At 50.5% G+C, this 20073-nt stretch overlaps 1 protein-coding gene across 1 annotated transcript in view; it reads left to right on the top strand.

Annotated features, from left to right (window-relative positions):
* The window catches only part of PKD1L2 (polycystin 1 like 2), a 66787-nt gene that overhangs the window by 30574 nt on the left and 16140 nt on the right, over positions 1-20073 (top strand). The window contains 13 exon segments of the mRNA XM_029205968.1: positions 382-486; positions 488-569; positions 2179-2231; positions 2233-2300; positions 3344-3470; positions 4164-4295; positions 6964-7186; positions 7745-7885; positions 7888-7939; positions 11837-12065; positions 14184-14285; positions 17107-17285; positions 18912-19058. Coding sequence (XP_029061801.1) covers positions 382-486; positions 488-569; positions 2179-2231; positions 2233-2300; positions 3344-3470; positions 4164-4295; positions 6964-7186; positions 7745-7885; positions 7888-7939; positions 11837-12065; positions 14184-14285; positions 17107-17285; positions 18912-19058 — 1640 coding nt within the window.

The following is a 20073-nucleotide window of genomic DNA, read 5'->3' on the forward strand; positions in this document are numbered from 1 at the left end:
TTACAAAATCGGAATAAGTGCTATGTCCATCCATCCATCCATCCATCCAGCCAGCCAGCCAGCCAGCCGGCTATCTCAAGTCAGTGAATGTCTACTGAATGCCTACTATGTGCTGGGCATTGTGCAAGGCACTCTGGGAAAGATCCAGAGATGCATGAGGCTAGTGTTCTGAAGGAACTTAGAACGTGATAGGGAAGGAACACCTGGCCTCAAGTCAGTGACACAGGCAGCTTGTGTGACGGGCCCAGACCAGATTTTCCCTGGCTTGAGCCCCCACCTTGCTCCCCTCCACTGCAGCGCTGGTCCCTGGAATGGCCCAGGGGCTGGTCTAACCCAGGCAGGGGCGCATGCTGTTCTTCCTCCTCCTTGGGGTGAGCCCAGCGGGAGGCCAGCAGGGCTCTGCAGCATGCCAGTGAGGCCCTGTTGGCAGTGAGTGCCGAGGCCCATCCTGAGGACCAGAGGCACCAGGAGGCCACCGGGGACCTGGTTCCAGGCTGTGTGCAGCGTGCTGGAAGCTTCCCTGAGGGACAGACCAGAAGAGCCTGCAGGGGCCAGTGGCAGCCAGGTAGGTGTCCCAGCCCAGACACAGACGTCACGCTTACCACGTGCCCAGCTCATACCAGCACTTCTAGGTGGGTCTTTCTGCACATCTTGCAGATGAGAAAACTGAGGCACTGAGGTTAAAGCCCTTTCTAGGAGCTGAAAGAAAGGCTCCAGAGACTAGAGCTTCTGGGAGGCAGTGTACAACAGGCCAAGCGTAGCCTTCAAAAGGGGCAGCCTGAGTTTGAACCCTGACCTTGTCACTCACAAGCCCTGTGACCTGGGCCAGTGACACAACTTCCTGCAGCCTCATCTCCTCATCTGTAGTAGGTGGACAAGCTCTGCCTCATCCTAGAGAGGCCACCCGTTGGAGAGATCGTAGGTTCACCCTTGCAAGTTTGAATCCAACTCCTGCTTCACTTAGACAGGATACAGAACATCTTTAGAAGAGAGGCAGCCCCCAGAGTAAGAAGAGCTGCAGCACAGCCTCATGTGGCCGCAGCACCCAGGACGTCATCATGACGGAGCCACAGAACCCATTACCTGCTGCTCCACGGCCCTTTACCATGCGGGGCCATCACTGCATTCAAGAAGGGCTCACACACACATTCTCACACGCGGCCACACAAACACACTCAAACACATATCCACACACTCACACACACCCACAAACACTAACACTCATACACACATTCAATCACACACACTCACACATTCACACACACTTCTAGGCACTCATTTATGCTCACATACATCGGGAAGCACACACCCCGGCACACACTCACACAGATGCACATTTACACTCCTATCTTCACACAGGGCCACAAAGTCACACAAACACACAGACTCTCATATATGGCTGCAGTCACACACAAAACCACATACGCACACTCATTCATGCTCAGATACTTATACTCCCACACCCTCAAACCACATTCACTCAGACACACATTCACACACTTACACTCACACACACACACTCAAATACTTACATTCACACCCAGTCCCCCTCAACACACATGTAACGCTCACATTCACGCACGTACGGTCGCACACCCGTCAGACGTAATGCACGCACGCACGCGCAGCCTGCACACTGATAGGAACTCTGCACAGACGTCCAGCCCTCCTGCTCCCCACGGCTGCCTTGGCTTCAGCGACGCCACATCTTCACCCAAGGGCTTGGGTTGCGTGGGGACTGGAGTCTGAGCCCGGGTGACCCCATGCAATGGCTCTGCCTGTGACTTTCCATTTCCCCACGAATAAGACCTGGGCTGTGGGCAGATGTCAGGGTCCAATGCAGCAGCACGGACAGGCACACAGTGAGCCCTGCCGTGATCCTGGCGCTTCCCCTTATCAGTGCGTGGCCGCCACAAGTCATCACTCTCTCTGTGCCTCTGTCTCCCCGTCTGCCAAGCAGGGGAGGTAAAGCACCTGCTGGCAGAGCCTGGAATCTTCTAAGTGCTCACTCTTGGCTCCCTACAGCGCCTGGTGCCCAGGAAGGGGCCTTCCATCATGGTCTCCGCCTTGCTCCTCTGCCGGTTCCTGCCAAAGGGCACACTAGCCTGGTGGCAGTAACCAAAGGTGGTATACGGACACCGGTCCACAGCAGTGTCCCCTGCTTCCTTTTCCAGACAGCCATAGTGCCTCAGCTTCTGGGAGCTGTGGGGCACATGCAGGCCGCCGTCCTGCCGGGGGGGACTGCCCAGGGGCCTTCCAGCCACGCTGGCCGCCCCCTCCATCTCCGTGTACACAAACAGGTAACCGGCTACACTGTGGTATCCCCTGACCTGGCTCATGCCACACCCACATCCCAAGACCCTGTGACAGGCAGAGCCCAGGAGACCTGCCTGGCAGTCGGGGAAGTGATGGGAGCTAGAGTGGAAAGGGCTTTTCACCAAGAGAAGGTCCCCGTGTTGGGTGTTTGTGCAGCACAGGAAGGGACGTGGTGAGCGCCACGCCAGTGTCAGAGCCACACATGTGTCCTGAGAGACGGATCATGTTGGGCTGTGCAGGTGAGGGGGCAGAATGAAGGGGACTAGCCCACTTTTAACCTCACCAAGAGTGTGTCTGGCAAGCCTGCTGCTCTGTGGACCTGTGGGGATTCCGGACGCACTTGCCTTGGGAGTTTCTCCATGGAGCTCCTGCCTACTACCACTCACTGAGCCCTCCTCCAGTACCTGGGGATGCCCTCCCCCTTCCATCCCTTCCCATGACAGTCGTGGGCTGGATGACGCTGCAGGCACCGCTGAGACCCCCGGCTCCGAGCACCCTCCCTTGGCTCCTCCTGCCAGGGGTGCTCTCCTGGATCCCATGGGCAGTTTCCCAGAGCAGCATCTGGATCAGCACTAGGGTCTGAAACCAGATCCCCAGCCTACTCAGATGGGATGAGGTCAAAGGCCAGTAAAGATGGCTTTATGGGAGCCCATGACATCAGAGGTCAAGTAGGTAGGGGAGATAAGTCTGGAGAAAGGTCTACAGCCAAGCTCATTTATTCATTCAACAAAATACGTATTGACCACCATCATGAGGCAGGCACTGCTCTAGGCACTGGGGTGCCACAGTAGGCAAAGCTAGCCACAGCCCTGTCCTCAGGGAGCCGCCAGCCCAGAGTGGAGACATTGGCTGCCTTCTATGCTGCTCCTACTGATGTAAATATGCAGAACTATCTACAGGGATCACAAAAGAGCCACCCACTCTGATGCTAAAGCCGGGATCCCTGTAGAGCAAGAGGCGGGCAGACCTTCCTCTATCTGACCTTCTCCCCTCTCTCCAGGCACCTCTGTTCTCACCTTGTGGAAAGAATACAGCCCCGGAGTTAGCGAAGCTCCCCTGTGCACGTTGCTGCTGCCAGCTCTGCGACCTTCACCCTGCCCGCTGCCCCCTCCCTTGGCTCCATGGAGGACGGTAGGGTGCCTGTGGACATAAGGGTAACAACGGAAGGAATCTCCCTGGGAACAGCCCTTTAGAGTTTGCAAAGCACCTGCACATATATTTGCTCATTTATGTTGATAACAACCCTGTCGATTATGGAATTATTATGCCCATTTTACAGGTGAGGTTCAGTGACTTGCCTGAGGCCACAAGCAAAGTGGCAGAGCTGGGGTTTAGACCCAGGCCTCTGACTCCCCAATCCATCCTCTTTCTACTGTGTTGTGGAATTTCTCCAGCAGCCCTGGTTTAATTAGTCATTGGAAATGAAGCTCTTCAGACTTTGTTCCATAGCTAGGAAACAGTAAACTCAGGGCTCTTTCCATTCCCAAATTAGGGCACATCTGACTCTCTGCTCCTTGAGCCTCAGAGAAAGCAGACAAACTTCTTTCTCTTAGAGACTTGCTGGCTTTGCAGGAAGAAAGGCTCAGACTGTTTATAGCCCAGTAACTGCTCGGCTGTAACAAGTCTGATTGGTTCTCTAGGCCCAGCTTTCTGAAGCCACAATCCTGAAGGGAAGACACATACCAGGACAGACAGCAGCAGCTAAAGGCGGGGTGCCCTCCCAGTCACCCCACAGGGCAAGAGCCACTTGCCCATCCCATCTTAGGAAACCTCATCCTTCACACAGGGAACTAGTCACCTTCCGGTCTTCGGGGCCCTTGGCTGACACTCTTTGTTCCTGGTTTCAGATGAAGAGTTTCCCAAAGAACCCATTCCCAGCGCGAAGTCACTTCGGTGTCAGCGGAACTGTTGGTGGCCTCCCTCTGACCAGCCCTAGTGGACAGCTCATCCCTGTGAAGAATTTGTCGGAGGATATCGAGGTAGACTTGGGGTGCTCTCAGAAGTCAGGAGGTGCTTCTGTCTTCTTTTTCAACTTGGTTGGGACAAAAAGTTGGTCGGTTATGGGAAAAAAAAAAAAAAGAAAGATTAAAGAAGAGAATCATTAAAAATGATCTTTATCCTCCCTTAAGCATTGTATTTTAACGTAAAACTATAAATGTACGTCATCATCAATCTTAAGGTGTACAACTGAAAGTTTCTTTAAATCTGTTGATTGGAATTTGAATCATCTTCACTACATAAATCATCCCCTGAACATAGTTAGATTTTCTTTAAAGTGAATAAAAAATGTAGGCACGCTGGTATGAGTTCAGATTCTTTTGAGATTGTAGTGACTTTTTTTCTAATCTTCTACAGTTTTCTCATCAGTGACTAATTCAATAACAATTTTTCCCCACTCATCTTTACTGAGTCTTCTCAAAGCCTTCAACTTAAGTTTTTATGCAAATAGTTCTTTTACACTCCTACTTTGTTAACTTATCACTCTATGAGAGCTATCATCAAAACAGACCCTTACAATCACAAGTACAATGGACGTTAGCGGGTGTGGGATCAGACACAACTGTCTATTGTTGAGCATACAGCCTGACAGGGAGGAGGGGCTGCCAGGATTACTAGAGAGGAGATGTCATAGGTTGAGTTCCCTGGAAGCCGGCACTGAGAAGGTGTTTGTGCTGCAAGATGCTTGCTAGAGATCAATGCTTGTGGCGAGTGAAGAAAGAAAACAGGATTGGACAGAAGTCAGACTACAATCCGGACTCCACAAAGGCTCAGTCAACCCAGAGGGGGCTCTGCAGCAAGTAGCAGCCACCAGGGCTCTAGCAATCGTGTTTGCTATCTTCTGTATGTTATGATGTTTTGATACCTTAAAAATCTTGCTGGCGGGGAGAGACTGCCCCTCCCGGGGCCAGCCAGTTCTCAGAGAGAGCAAGGGCTCTGCCAGGGCACACCTTTCATGTGAACACCAACCAGTCCTGAGTCTATACCCCAACCACCCGCTTTATCTCACTCACTCACCAGGCCAATATTCAAGCTCTGCCCCAAATCATCCCAGGGCCACGTACCAACTAGAGACCAGCCCTATAGCCAAAGTCTGCTGGAATTATTCAGACTGGCCAATCCTAAGCTGTTTTCTATGCCCTGTCTTGCCTTTCCTGTGGAAACCCCAATAAAGCTGTGGACTAGGCTTTCCCCCTTGCCTGCTCCTGCATCCTGACTGAGTGCTTCCCTTGTGGCCCTGCGTGGCATGGCAGGTCCTCCGCTCCTAGGGAATATAAGTAATAAATTCTTCAGGGCAGACCCTGAAGGAGCTGAGAGCTGGAGCCTGTCTGCTGACCATACTCCCTGTGACTGGGTAGGAGGTCCTTCCTAGAAGGGAGAGCTGGGTGGCATATTCCTGTGTCTACCGTAGAGGGCCACCAGGAGCAAATAAAAAGTGCATGGTGGGCATTAATCAGTCTGTTTTTAAAAGGGGATGGAGGGCATCAGTTAAGCTGGAGAGCTGATTAAGTGGAGAGTGGTTGTGAGAAATTCTAATGTAAGAGTAAAAGCAGAGGAATAGCAGCAACTAACTGGTGAGCGCTACTGTGTATCTGGCACCTGACTCAGTATTTTGTATATGATAACATTCTGAATAGTCTCCGTGAGTCTATGTATTCTACTGATGACAAGAAACTGAGGCTCAGGAATTCCCTGGCGGTCCAGTGGTTAGGACTCCGTGTTTTCACTGCTGAGGGCTTGGGTTCGATCCCTGGTCGGGGAACTAAGGTCCGTAAGTCGTGCAGTGAGGCCAAAAAAAAAAAAGAAAAAGAAAACGAAAGAAAGAAAAAGAAAAGGAACTGATGCTCAAAGTGGTCTGTTAATTGGTCAGAGGTCCCAGAGTTAATACAGGGCAGAGTCAAGATCAAACAGAGGTCTCTGTGCCTCTGCGGCCTCTGCTCCTAACTTAATCTTACTTGTTCCACTCTTTGATCGACACCACCACTAGTTCATATGCCACCCTTGTGCACTTTCTGTGCAGATGCAGCCCCAAGCTGGGGTGAACAGCTCGATGAGTACTGGCTGAATAAACGTCCCCAAGCTATCCACATCCTCATCCCTGAGCCGTGAATACGTCACCTGATGTAGCAAAAGGGGACTTTGCAGATGTGATTCAAGTTAAAGATCCTGAAATATAGAGATGATCCTGGGTTATCTGGGTGAGCCCAGTGTCATCAAGAGGTCCTTTTAAGAGGCAGGCGGAGGGGGAGTTGACTCCAGAAAAGTAAAAGGTGATTTGATGACAGAAGCAAGAGGTTGGGTGATGCAAGGAGGGGCCATGAGCCAAAGGACTGCAGGCACCTCCAGAAGCTGGAATAGGCAAAGAAGGGGATTCTCCCCTGGAGCCTCCAGAAGGAACTAGCCCTGCCAACTGCAGCTCTGTGAGACTGGTTTTGGGCTTCTGGCATCCAGAACTGTAACAGATAAATCTGTGTTGTTTTAAGCCACCAGGTTTGTGGTCATTTGTCACGGCAGCCCCCGGAAACTAGTGGAAAGAGCAGAGCGCAGGGTGGATTTCGGGTCCCCAGGGGCTCACCCTGCCCAGCAGCCCTGACGCTCACTGGCATTCCTGTCCTCGCACACCCTTGATTTGACTGTTTCTGATGACAGATCCTGCTGCCTCAGCTTTCAGAAGGACACAGCGAGCCAACTGTGTTGAACCTGACCAGACCTGAAGCTCTGTGCGTGAACCTGACTTCAGGGGGTGTGGCTTTGGGGATCCAGCTGCACTGGAGATCTGACATCCCACTCATGCTCAGCCTGGGCTACGGCTACCACCCCAGCGTGACCAGCGACGACGCCCAAGCTCACCTCCTGTCAACGGCTGTTCCAGGTAGTCCCACCACTGGGCCAGTTTCTTGAGCTGCTTCCTGGGGGATGTGACCAGCTTAAAACTTGAGAATCAGGGCCATAGGGAAAAAGAAAAACAGAAAAACACTTGCTACATTCAGTGCTTATTTCTGTTGGTGGTATTATTACTATTACTAAGTGATATTAGGTGAACACTTGCCCTGAAGAAGCTGACAAGCACTCACAGAACTGAACTCATTACAATCCTCATAATAGCCCTTAGGGATGAAGAAGAATAAAATTTCTACTTTTCAGATAAAAACAGAGAGGTTAAGTAACTGGCCCAAAGTCACACAGCCAAGAAGGGACAGAGTCAGAATTTGAGACCTGGTCAGTCTGACTTGGCAGCTGTGCTCAGCACCCTGACTTGGGAGTGCCTCTTCTTCCATGCTCCTGGTCTCAGGAGGAGAGGGTACTCCTAGGACATCGGGGCAGCCATCAGGATCAGATTCCCTGCCAAGGCATCTTGGTGCCCCTCTCCCATCACGTTAGTCCAGTTTCCATGAGGCTTCAGACTGATCCGGACCCCCGCTTCCTGAAGATGGGCTGTCCACATGGATCCTGAGCCCAGAGGACCTGCATTTTGGAGAAGGCATCTACTATCTGACTGTGATCCCCCAGTCTGACCTGGAGCCGGCCCCCGCCAGGGACTTCACAGTTGACATCACCAACTTCCTGTCCCATTTGTGTTCTGGGATGAGGTCCAGGGGACTTGGGACAACTCCAGGTGCCAGGTAAGGAAAGGGAAGCAAATAAGAAGGTGGTAGAGCTGAGACTCAAACCCAGGTCTGTCCCCAGAGCAAAAGCTCTAAGCAACGTGACGCACTGCTTCTCCAGAGCTCACAGAGCCCTTGGAGGCATGGGGCCCTATTAATTGCAATCAGATCCCTGTCTCAGGGCAGCTCAGCTCTGCCTCCAAGGACCCAAGCCCATGACACTGTCCTGGTGACAGACATTGGCTTTGAGGCCATCAAAAGCCATCCCTGAGGTATCAGTGTCCCCCTTCCTTCTTCCATGCCTTTGCATATGCTGCTGTCTCCCCCAGGACACCCTTCTTCCCTACCCTGCCTGGAAAACTCCCATTCACCCTTCAATCTCCCAATCCAATGCCACCTTCTTTGGGTGGCAGATGTTTTCAGTCTCCCTCTGTTGGACTTCCATACCCTCCCCAAGAACAGCAACCTCCACATCTAGTTGAAATTTGTCACACACCTGTCTCCATCCCCTACACCATATACCTTCTTTCATTCATTCTACAAATATTCACCAGGTGCAAGGCCAACTGATAGGGATACAATGATGAGAAAAACCAGTGAGCTTTCAGTCTAGCAGAGGACACAGACAAGAAGCAAATGGCACATATGTCCAATGACAACAGTCATAAGTAGTGTAAGAAGCCAGGTCCCAGCAGAGCCACAGAAGGGGACTTAAAGCCAAGCTCCTTCCGGGTTTGTTTCTGCTGCATCTTTGGCTTCCTTGTCAACTCCTGCTTCCAGCTGCCACACATAGGGAGCCCCCCTCAAAGTGCCAAGAAGAGACGAAGGTACGTTGAGATGTCCAAGAGACAGTGGGTCCCCCACACCTGAAGCACAGGTCTTTGTACCTCGTGAACGAGACCCTGGGTGTGTTGCAACCTTTTAGAGTCCTCGCTACCAAAAGCTTGTCTGATCCCCACGTTGCTGGCAGAATACCCGCTGCAGCCTGCCTTCCAAGGCCGGGGCTCAGAACAGGATGGTGCAGGGGCTGGCGGCACTGGCTCTGCCATCAGACAGACTTGGGTCCAATCCCACGTCATCAGTACTTGCAAGGTGACCTTGGACAAGGCACCCCACCTCTCTGAACTTTCCCATCTGCAAATGGGGATAAAGGATGGCTGCCACTTACCACAGGGCGGGACCTGGACGAGGGTGGGACCTGGACGAGGTTAGGGGTATAAAGTACTTAATGTGGTGCCTGGCACATAGGAGGTCCTCCACAGATTGAAGTGATTGCTGTGTTAGACACTCTGAGCATAGAGAAGACAAAACTATATAAAATGGAAATCAAGGAAAACAGTGGACATAGGATTCAGCATGCGGTTGGGTTGAGGGGGAGCGTGGGGACGGATTGGGGGAGGACCACTTAGCTAAACGTAACTTATTGGAAAGTTCCTAGCTTTTGAGTGGAGTCATGGGTTCCCAGGTGCTTATTATGTTATTAAGAATATACAGCTACTAATGCACACATACACGAATGTGGGGTGTACAAAAGAATGTGGGGGCTTCCCTGGTGGCGCAGTGGTTGACAGTCCGCCTGCCGATGCAGGGGACACGGGTTCGTGTCCCTGTCCGGGAGGATCCCACATGCCGCGGAGCGGCTGGGCCCTTGAGCCATGGCCGCTGAGCCTGCGCGTCCGGAGCCTGTGCTCCGCAACCGGAGAGGCCACAACGGTGAGGGGCCTGTGTACCACAAAAAAAAAAAAAAAAAAAAAGAATGTGGGGGCTGTGTTATAGTGCCAAAATTATATTAACCCAATATTGTGTACCTGATGCTCATTATATAGATGTTGATACAGAGATCTCAATACAGAGATCATTGAGGAGCCATAAATAAGTGAATGGGGAAAAAAAATAAGTAAATACGATCACTAAGTTTGGATGGAAAACCACAACTGTATTCTCAAAATAACTAAAGAAAGTTCCAAATCTGTAAACTGCAGACCTTATCAGGGGGGAAATGCAGAATTGTTGCAAGGAGTTTGAGAACTGCATTATTTGTACATTTTTCTCGAAGGATTCTAAAGGTGAAACTACTGTCACGAGGGGATCTCATGAAAATTTTCTGGTCTTTCCAGATTAATTTATGGTTTTCAAAAGGACTCTCATGCTGGAAAAGACTGGGAAAGCCACTGTCCTCCAAGTCTTTGTGAAAACCCAGGAGGGCAAAGATGTTAGGCATAAATCAGGTCTGGTCCCTGGGCTCCCAGCGCTGAGATGGTCTTGTCACTGGTACTAGCTTGGGGTTCTTCTCTGAACTAGCCCCACCCCTCCTGGGTGTGCCAAGGGTTCCTGTAAGACCCACAGCTGTATGCCAAATGCTGACCAGGATTGGGAAACGGTGAGCAAACATGGAACTAAGACCCATGTGAAATCTGTCAATAAAGCAGTTGACGCCATAGCTGTTGGAGGGGTCAACCTCCCTCGGTGGCTCGTTCAAGGTAAAAGAATTACCTGCTGGGATGTTTGGGCTGCTGCGGGCTCTTCCTCACCAGGTGCTGGGCACAGAACTTTCCGCATGCCAGTATTTTCTGTTGCCTCCTACCTTGCCACCTCGTTGTGGACCCTGGAATGAAAAGGTAGTGCTGGGTTGTAGGTTTGAATTAAATCTTTACCCACCAAATGGCCCTGGGTGGATTGCAGGCTGGCTGGGGGCTTTAGGGAAGGACTGCCCCTAAGTGCAGAGTATGAATTAAGAGCTGGATGGGGGCCCTGCCCTGCCTCATCCCTGTCTCCTCCCTCCCCCAACCGCACTCCCCACACCACCAGGGACCTCGTGCCCAAGTTCCATCTACACACCCCGTTTCCCCAAGTTTTGCCACCCTTGTGCCCAGGGATGGCCACAGCAGTAGCCAGTCCTCCACAGAAGGATGACCCTGAGGAATGGGTCTGGGCAGGCCCTGTAACAGGGAATTCTGAAGTCCAGGTCCCCAAACCACCGTCTAAAAGTGGGCATGCCAGGGCCAGGACTAGGTGAGGCAAGTGAGGCATCTAGAGTGCAAAATTTAAGCGGGGGATCTTTCTTGGGGTCAGCTAGGACCTTGCCCTAGTCCTGGCTGAGTGGTATGTGCTGTGGTGGGCATGCCCTGCTCCGCCCCCGACTCCTCATCCTGGGCAGAAGGGCGCAGCCTGAGGACGGCTAGGCTGGGACTCTCCAAAGCATGAGCCCAGGACAGGGGTGCCGCAGGTGCCTCGATCTAAGGTGGGTAAAATTTAGAGAATTTTTTCCTGGTGCTGAGACACCAGCTTAGGATTTAAATATCTGTCCTTCCCTTTTTCTTGCATGGTTCCCCCAACCTCCGTCTTTTTTTTTTGCTCTTCAGTGTAAGATGACCAACTGTCCCAGTTTGCCTGGGACTAAGGGGGCTTTCAGTGTGAGAAGCAGGAAAGTCTCTGGCAAACTGAGATGAGTTGGTCACCCTGAATGTCCTCTCAGCGCCTTGCCCATTGCCTGGCCTGGAAGGAGCACCCGACAAATAGCTGCCCAGTGAACGAGCACCCGGTGGGAGAATGCAATGTAAGGACGCACACCAAATGTGTGGTGACGGCTGCTTTTGGAGGCTGGCGGACAGAAGGGACTTCAATTTTACCCGTAATACTTCTTACCTAAAAAAAGCAGAGCAGACTGGCAAGATGGACACAGTTGCTCACTGAGGACGACAGGTGCAAAGATGCTTATTATAGACATTATTCTCTGCATTTTAAAATTAATTCTTAACTAAATAAAAAAGCCCAAAGGAATCCCAGAGCTGGTCTCCCAGCAGCCTCCCCAGCCCCTCCCCAGGACAGTGTCCCCCCCACAGTTCTCCCCACTTGAGCTCGGGCGGGCGGGGAAGTGCTCCCTGAATATCCCTACCAGGGCCTCTCTGGGGTTGCGGGGGGCCACGGACCACCCGCTCCCAGATACACCGCCTCTGCAACCACCTCACCTTCTGTGGAAGTACGCTCCTGGTCGTGCCCAATGCCGTGGACGTCCGCCAGACCGCTGAGCTCTTTGCCACCTTCGCGGACAGCCCTGTGGTCGTGACCACCATAGTCTGCCTCTGTGTGGCCTACGTGCTGGTGGTGATCTGGGCGAGGAGGAAGGACGCTCAGGATCAGGCCAAGGTGAGGCTGCACAGTCCCCAGCAGCAGGAGGGAAGACAGGAGTGTCCCCTTGCAGGGGCTCCAGGGGATGGAGCCCAGGTGGGGAGCTGAGGGGCCAGCTGCAAATCCAGGCCTTGACCCCTGGAGTCATCTCAGGTAAGCTGGCCCCTCAGCCTCTTGACCAGTAAAATGTCCTTGTTCATCAAAGTATCAGGAGGAGTATGAAACTGACCTCTTATTGAGAATTTACTATGTGCCAGGTACTACCCCCACTTAATGCTCACGATAGTCCCAAGGAGAAGGTACTGTGCTGAGAGTCCCCAAGACCACCCTCGAGTTCAGTGATTTGCTAGGACTCACAGAACTTAAAAAAGCCACTATCCTTACGATTATGGTTTATTATAGTGAAAATGGTGCAAATTAAAATCAGCAAAGGAAAGGGTCCAGGAGGGATCAGGCAAGAGCTTCTAATATTCCTCTCCCAGTGGAGTCCTAGGGACAGATGAATTCTCCTAGCAATGACGTGTGACAGCACATGTGAAGCAAGGCCAACCAGGAAAGCTCCCCTGAGCCTTGGTGCCCAGGGTTTTCTTGGGAGTAAGTCCCATAGGTATGGAGCCTGCATGACTGACTTCAGTTAGTCTCCAGCAACCACTGCTCCCCATGCCTGCCTAGGTCAGACTGACAGAGTGTGGCCCAAAGCCCTCACCACAGATCACATCATTAGCACATACTGCCTGGGGTGGCCCAAGGCCCCACGTAGTCAGACACTCTTATCAAGCAGGCTATTTCAAGGACTTAGAGGTTATCTTCCATGAGCTGGCCAAAACCGGTCCATGCTTTGGAATGTGTGGGGTTTGGATAACCCAAGCCTGCTGAATTCACCCTTTACTGCACAGCACCTTTATCATTTTACAGAGGAGGCAAGTGAGGAGCGGAGAGGGCAATTAACTAGTCCAAAGCCACCTCCCTGCCAGGGGCCAGAATTCGAATCCAGATCTGCCTGACAATAAGTCAGGTCTGAGGATAGAAACGAGATCAAACTATAACCATTTGTGCGACCAACTGTGACAACAAAGTTCTGATTATTTTTCTGATACATGCATCATATCTGACACATAGTAGCCTTCAATAAACATTCATGAGTGACTGGGCGCACAAATGAATACAAGGATGCATTGTCACAAAGCTCTGAAACTTTCAACATTCCCTACCGCCCCTATACACAGCAATACTTCTCAGCTTGTTAGGATGGTATGAAACTTAAAAAGATAATAGTTGCCCCATTTATCCTGCTGTCTTTGATTTGCCCAAGGGATTTAACATTAATACGTTAAGTCCCTCAGCTTTAGGTTCATTCCTGGGAAGCAGACTCTGAGATGGAGTTAAGTATGCAGGGTGTTTACCAGGGAGTGCCTGGGATCAGCCCCTGGGCAGGGAGGGAAGGAGGCAGGATGGGCAGGGGAAGAAGTCAAGCTGGGATGCAGCCCACTGACAGCTGGGGGACCCCTTGGGGAGCTCTAGAACTGTCCTCAGTTGGGTTGAGAAGCCCAGGTCTTGATCTTGGGCAATGCATCAATCTGTTCTTAGATATCGGCCTCTCCAGGATGGGGCATGACCTTGACAGAGGCGACTCTTGCATTCCTGGCTACACCACCTGGGCAACCGGGAAAACAGCCCTCCATTGACAGGAGATCTGGGCAGCTCATCACAGAGTGCTCTGCAGCCCTGACCAACACCTGCTATTTATTTTCTGCGAAAACAACTTAACATTCATTCCTTCTAAATTCCCTTAGAGGCACAATCTGGTTACCAAGGTTACGAGAAATTGTTTATGAACAGAGTTTGCATTCATCAGCTCAAGCATCAAACATTCTCAGCTTAATACCAAGTTCATTTCCAATTTGACTACTTTGGGTGGTATTTAATAATGAATGTATTTTTTTATTTTAAAAGTTTTGGTTTTCACTTAAAACCCTGCTGTTGTAAAGAACAGTTCTCACCTGATAGAATGAATCAATAGCATACATAGTTTTGCTTTCCCCCTTTAATTGCCATGAATGCCCAACTCACTCTTGGCTGCTGTGCTGTGGATGAACCCACCAAGCAGAGCCCTCCTAATGCCACCCTTCTGTCCAGGTGAAGGTCACAGTGCTGGAGGACAATGACCCCTTTGCCCAGTACCACTACCTGGTGACAATTTATACCGGACACCAGAGGGGGGCAGGCACTTCCTCAAAGGTACCTGACCTGCAAGACACCTCGGTTGATCAGCACGTCCCACTCAGCAAAGCACCTGCCAGTCTGTTGTTGAGTTACTTTAGCCCAGTGGATTTTGTTGTACGGTTTTTTCACTTTTGCTTTTTTTTTTTTTTTTGAGAAAAGTATCTTTTTGCCAGACAAAATAACATCCTAAGCCCCAATATTTAAAAATATAAAGGAGGAGTGGATTAAGGGAGAGTTGGGGTCTGGTACTATACTCACTGGTCTTCTCATTTAATCCTATTAAAAAATAATTCAGACAGCTGGTTACCTGCACACAAATGTGTTCACATATGAAGAACAGTCAGTAGACTATTATCAATGAATAAAGGGGAAAACAGAATTTCTAAGAGAAAGGGGAGAAAGGAAAGAAACAAACAATGGCAACCATTTGAAAACGAGCCTTGAATTACGTTTTTTAGGAAAACTGATAAGCTGGCATCCATCTGTCCCTGAGAAGGCTGACTAGAGGTCATGAGGACACAATTCCATTTGTTTATGAATTCTCTGAAATCCTTAAATTTAGCTGTGGAGCATACAGCAGGTTGTCTCTGTCATGTCTCAGCATCCTTAGTTAAGTCTGGCCTCACCCTATCACTCATCAGAAGGTAGCATCCCCTGCAGCAGCCTCCAAGCTTCCTTTACTGAAACTGTGCTCCATGGAACTCCACGGAACACAGTTTGAGAACCACAGGCACTGTGTGTACTATCCTGGAGAAATCTCCATTGTTTTTTTGTTTTTGTTTTTTATTAATTAATTAATTTATTTTTTGGCTGAGTTGGGTCTTCGTTGCTGTGCACGGGCTTTCTCTAGTTGCGGCAAGCGGGGGCTACTCTTCGTTGCAGTGTGAGGGCTTCTCATTGCGGTGGCTTCTCTTGTTGCGGAGCACGGGTTCTAGGCACGTGGGCTGCAGTAGTTGTGGCTCGAGGGCTCTAGAGTACAGGCTCAGTAGTTGTGGCCCACAGGCTTAGTTTCTCTGCGGCATGTGGGATCTTCCCGGTCCAGGGCTTGAACCCGTGTCCCTGCATTGGCAGGAAGATTCTTAACCACTGCACCACCAGGGAAGTCCCTGTTTTTTTAAAAAATGACATTAAGCTCCATGAGAGCAGGACATGTGTCCACTTACATTTTACTTTTTATTTTAAAAATCTTATTATTTTTATTTATGTATATATTTATTTTTATTTTTTTGCGGTACGCGGGCCTCTCACTGCTGTGGCCTCTCCCGTTGCGGAGCACAGGCTCCGGACGCTCAGGCCCAGCAGCCATGGCTCACGGGCCCAGCCGCTCCGCAGCATTTGGGATCCTCCCAGACCGGGACACGAACCCGCGTCCCCTGCATCGGCAGGCGGACTCTCAACCACTGCGCCACCAGGGAAGCCCTATTTATTTTTATTTAAATTAAAAAAATTTTTTATTGCTGCATCTCAGGGCCTCAACCAGCTAACATAGAGTAAGTGCTCAGTAACTATTTGTTGAATAAATGCAGGAATCACTTTCATCCATCTAATGAAACATCCATCCCACTTCCATTTGACACTGAAGAGCTGACCTTACAGGGAAAGAAAGAATGAAAATCTGTGATCCATAGGCCATTTCTCTTCTTGAAGAGTTGCAGTCACCTTTCAATTGATACTGTCTTAGTTCGGTTCTCCTGGCACAGTGGTTCTCAATTGGTTGGCCCCCAGGGACAGCTAGCAATGCTGGAAGTGGTTTTGGTTGTCACAACTTGGGAGAGGAAGAGATGCTACTGGCACCTAGCGAGTAGAGGCCAGGGATGGTGCTAAACATCCTGCAGCACACAGGACAGCCCCAGAGCAAGGAATTATCTGACTGAGAAAGTCTACAGTGGAGACTCTGCTGTAGAAGCCGACTCTGAAACAAGGATTCAAGCACAGGTAGTTGATTTGAGAGGGGATCCCAGGACACCACATACAGCAGTGGGAAGCCAGGTAGGGAAGGGAAGGAACAAATAAGGGGCGCATAATCAACCCCATTACCCCTGTGGGCAACTGCAGCCCAATCCCACTGGGGAACTCTGGAAAACAGTAAGGAACGTGGGCCTCAAAGTCATCCCAGCTGAGGACTAAGTGAACTGGGTTATTTATCCACCAATCCCACCAGGCATTGGTGGAAAATGGCTTGCAGGGGCCATCAGTTCCCTGCTACCTTCAACCTGCTGCTCTAACATCCACAGAAACCCCCAGGGAAAGAGGCACAGCTGCTGGCAGTTGGACGTGGGAACCCCACAGTGGTGAGGCTGAGTGATGGATGTCAGGGGAGCATAGGTGTCATCTGCTGTAGTTGGTTTTGGCTCAGGAAATCAGGCATGGCCACCAGCCATCATCAGGATGGCTTCAGAAAAATACAGAGTCCTGAGCCCTGTGCCCAGTATTCTTGGTAGGTCTGGAGTGGGGCCTGGGAGTATGTATTTTCAAAGTAGTGGGCCGTCATTCATTCCTGTCTCAGAGCCGGGAACTCTGGGAGGCACTGAGAATATAATCGCTAGGGAGAAAAACCAGTTCTTGCCCTCCGGCCCTTTCAAACAAATATGCGAGAAGTCTGAAAAGGTCATCAGGAAGCATTTATGAGTGTAACTCATCTCCAGGGTGTCAATGCAGACAGTGTCACCCCAAAATCTTCACACAACTGAAAAGTAACTCTGGCAGGTCCAAGATGGGAGGAGAGGAGGTGAAAAGGCCATGCTTTGTTGGGTTTCATTGGTTTTTCAACACCTCCAGTGAAACACGGGGCTCAGTTACCACGTGGAGCTGGCCACTACTGGTCTCTGGATTTCAGGTGACTGTCACCCTATATGGCCTGGATGGAGAGAGTGAGCCCCACCACCTGTCAGACTCCGACATCCCGGGTTTTGAGTGAGGAGGAGTGGATGTGTTCTTACTCTCCACCCTGTTTCCCCTGGGGAAGCTGAGGGGCCTGCGGCTATGGCATGACAACTCAGGGGACCAGCCATCCTGGTGAGTCAGGGGTGGGTAAACCACAAGCACCTACTAAGTGCCAGGACCAAGGCTGGGCATTGTGCATTTGCTGCTTTGCTGATCCTCACGAGCCTCTGTAAGACGCATAGAATGGATCCCCATTTCACAGATGAGGAAACCAAGGGTCAGAGAGGCCCACCAGTCCACAGGCCACACAATGCTAGTCCCTCCCTTGACACATCTGCAGCATCAACCTGTCATTTAGCCCTCCGTTTTCCCATCTGTAAAATGGGATAGATGCCTATTGCAAAGACAAACCCTGCCCAATACGAGGAAAGTAGATGAGACATTGGGCTGATTCTCCAGTAGGAGACCTAAGAACAGCTCTTCTGCAGAGCACTAAGTTAGGTCTTCCTGTGCTTTTCTCACTGGATGCTCACAGTGACCCTCTGGAACAAGCACTGTTATTATCCTTGTTTTATAGGTGGGAAAATCTAAGCTCGGGAAAGATAACTGACCTGCCCAGGTCACACAGCTGGCAAGCTCAGAGCCAAGACTCCTTCCCACTGTCTGAGGCCAAAACTAGTGACCCAGATGGGTGGTCTCCAGCCTGAACACTCATGGGTGGCTGGCAGCTTTAGGAAAACACAGCATTTAGACCACTGTCTTTGACTCATTTAAGACAAAAACACTAATACATTAATGCGTTAAGATCCTCAGCTGCAGGGCTGGTTCCTGGGAAGCGGCTCTGAGATGGAGTTGAATATGGAGGCTGTTTATCCAAGGAGTGCCTGGGATCAGCCCCTGGCAGGGAGGGAAGGAGGTAGGATGGGCAGAAGGAGAAGAGCTTTGATGCAGCCCACAGACAGCTCAGCTGACCACACAGGGGGCTCTGGAGCTGTCCTGAGCTGGGCTGAGATGCCTGGGTTTTGATCACACCCAGGTTCTATACCCAAAGGTCACAGGGGATGTCAGCCTCCCCAGGAGGCTGTGTGACCTCAACAGAGGTAGCTCTTGCACGCCTGATGGGACTGTCCTTCCTGAAAGGAGAAAGTGCATGTCAAGAGCTTCTTAGCACAGTCCCCACCAGTAAATGCTCACTAAAGAGTGCCTCTTGTTATCATTACTCTTATTTCCCTGTAAAGCAACTGCTGCTGGAGCTGACCTCCCAGCAGAGGCAAGATGATTTCATTTCTTCCTGGGCCTCAAAGATCTAAATCAGGTTAGATGATCGCCACGAAGTGCTGAATGGACGGTAGGCTCATTCTCTGGATGGAAGCCCACAGGAGGACCAAGTTTCGTGTGCTCAAGCCTGCACCTCCCTATACACACGACAACCTGGCCTTCCCCACTTGTAAAGCCCGGTGACCCTGGGCTTGCTGCCCTGCGTGAGGGTTCACAGTTTCAGAATGCACATTCTTGCAGCATATCTGTGAAAACCTGGCAGCCTCCAAGCTGGCGGTCTACACTAGCTGAACTCCCCACATGAGGCCAAATTCCCCCACTGACTGGGGCATTTTGATCAAGTCACCAAGAGCAATGAAGAAAAATACAAAGTCTCTTTCCAAGAGTTCTCGTTCTTGGGCTCAGGTTTGGACCTTCATGGGATCCAAATAAGTCTCATCCCCCCACCACATTATCCTCAAAAGTGTGGGTCCCTTCCAGGTACGTAAGCCGGGTGCTGGTGCATGACCTGGCAATGGACGGTAAGTGGTACTTCCTCTGCAACTCGTGGCTGTCCATCAGTGTCGGAGACTGTGTCCTTGACAAGGTATTTCCAGTGGCCACAGAGCAGGACAGGAAACAATTCACGTACTATATTTTCTCTTTTTAAGCAAATGCTCTTTACTTTGTTCTTTCATCTCTAGGGAAGTTGCGTTATAATTCAGTCACAGCCAAATAAAAGCACATTTCACCTAGTGGGCCGGGGTAGCTCTGAGTGCGTGACATTAATAACCAGCTTTTCTTGTTGCAGTGAAAGGGCCCTGAAGGGACATGGACCCTCCAAGACAGAATTATCTTCAGGGGGTGATAACAGTTATGGAACACTTATCCATATTTACTTACGAATGTCACAGAATAATATTGTTTACATGAGTGAACAGACTGATCTGAATGGTGATTCAACGTCTGGCCACCTGGAGCTTCTTCTTCATGTTGTTTTATCCTAGATGCATTTTTCAGCATGTTTCCCCTTGCTTTACTCACTTCCCTCACCCCCTTTCCTGTCGTGCATCCTTCCACATCTGTCCCCAAACACAAATAAACAGATACGAATGTACACACATGCATGTGCGCACACACACACACCACCACAGATCGCTATTTTGTAACTTTTTAAATGGCATGCTACTCTAAATATGTTGCCTTTTTTCTTTAATAATATATCACGCACATCCTTCCAGGAGGGTATGTTTGGGTCAAATTTTCCTTATTGGTTGCATGATATTCCACAGAATGGATGTCCCACAACCATTCTCCTATGGATGGGCATTCAGTCTGCTTCTAGTGCACTTACTGCAAGATGACTTTTCCTCCCAGCTGCCACTGTGAGCATCTCAGCCTCCAAGGGGGAAAAAGTCTGAATCAGAGAGACTTGGACCCCAAGAGAGGTATAACACAGACGTGGGCATGGATCACAAAGTCCCACACGCCTGCTGTTGACTTGCCGCGTGACCTTGGATATGTCACCGCACCTCTCCAGGTCTCAGCTTCCGCATCTGAAAGATGACGAGTTCAATGTGCCTGCCCCATAGGGGGTCCCAGGTCCCATGAGACGATGTAGGAATGTGCTTGGCACACTACGCGGCTCACACTAAGTACTCAG

This window comes from Monodon monoceros, unplaced genomic scaffold (genome assembly GCF_005190385.1).
Source record: "Monodon monoceros isolate NGI ecotype Baffin Bay Population unplaced genomic scaffold, NGI_Narwhal_1 Super_Scaffold_10, whole genome shotgun sequence".
NCBI lineage: Eukaryota > Metazoa > Chordata > Mammalia > Artiodactyla > Monodontidae > Monodon > Monodon monoceros.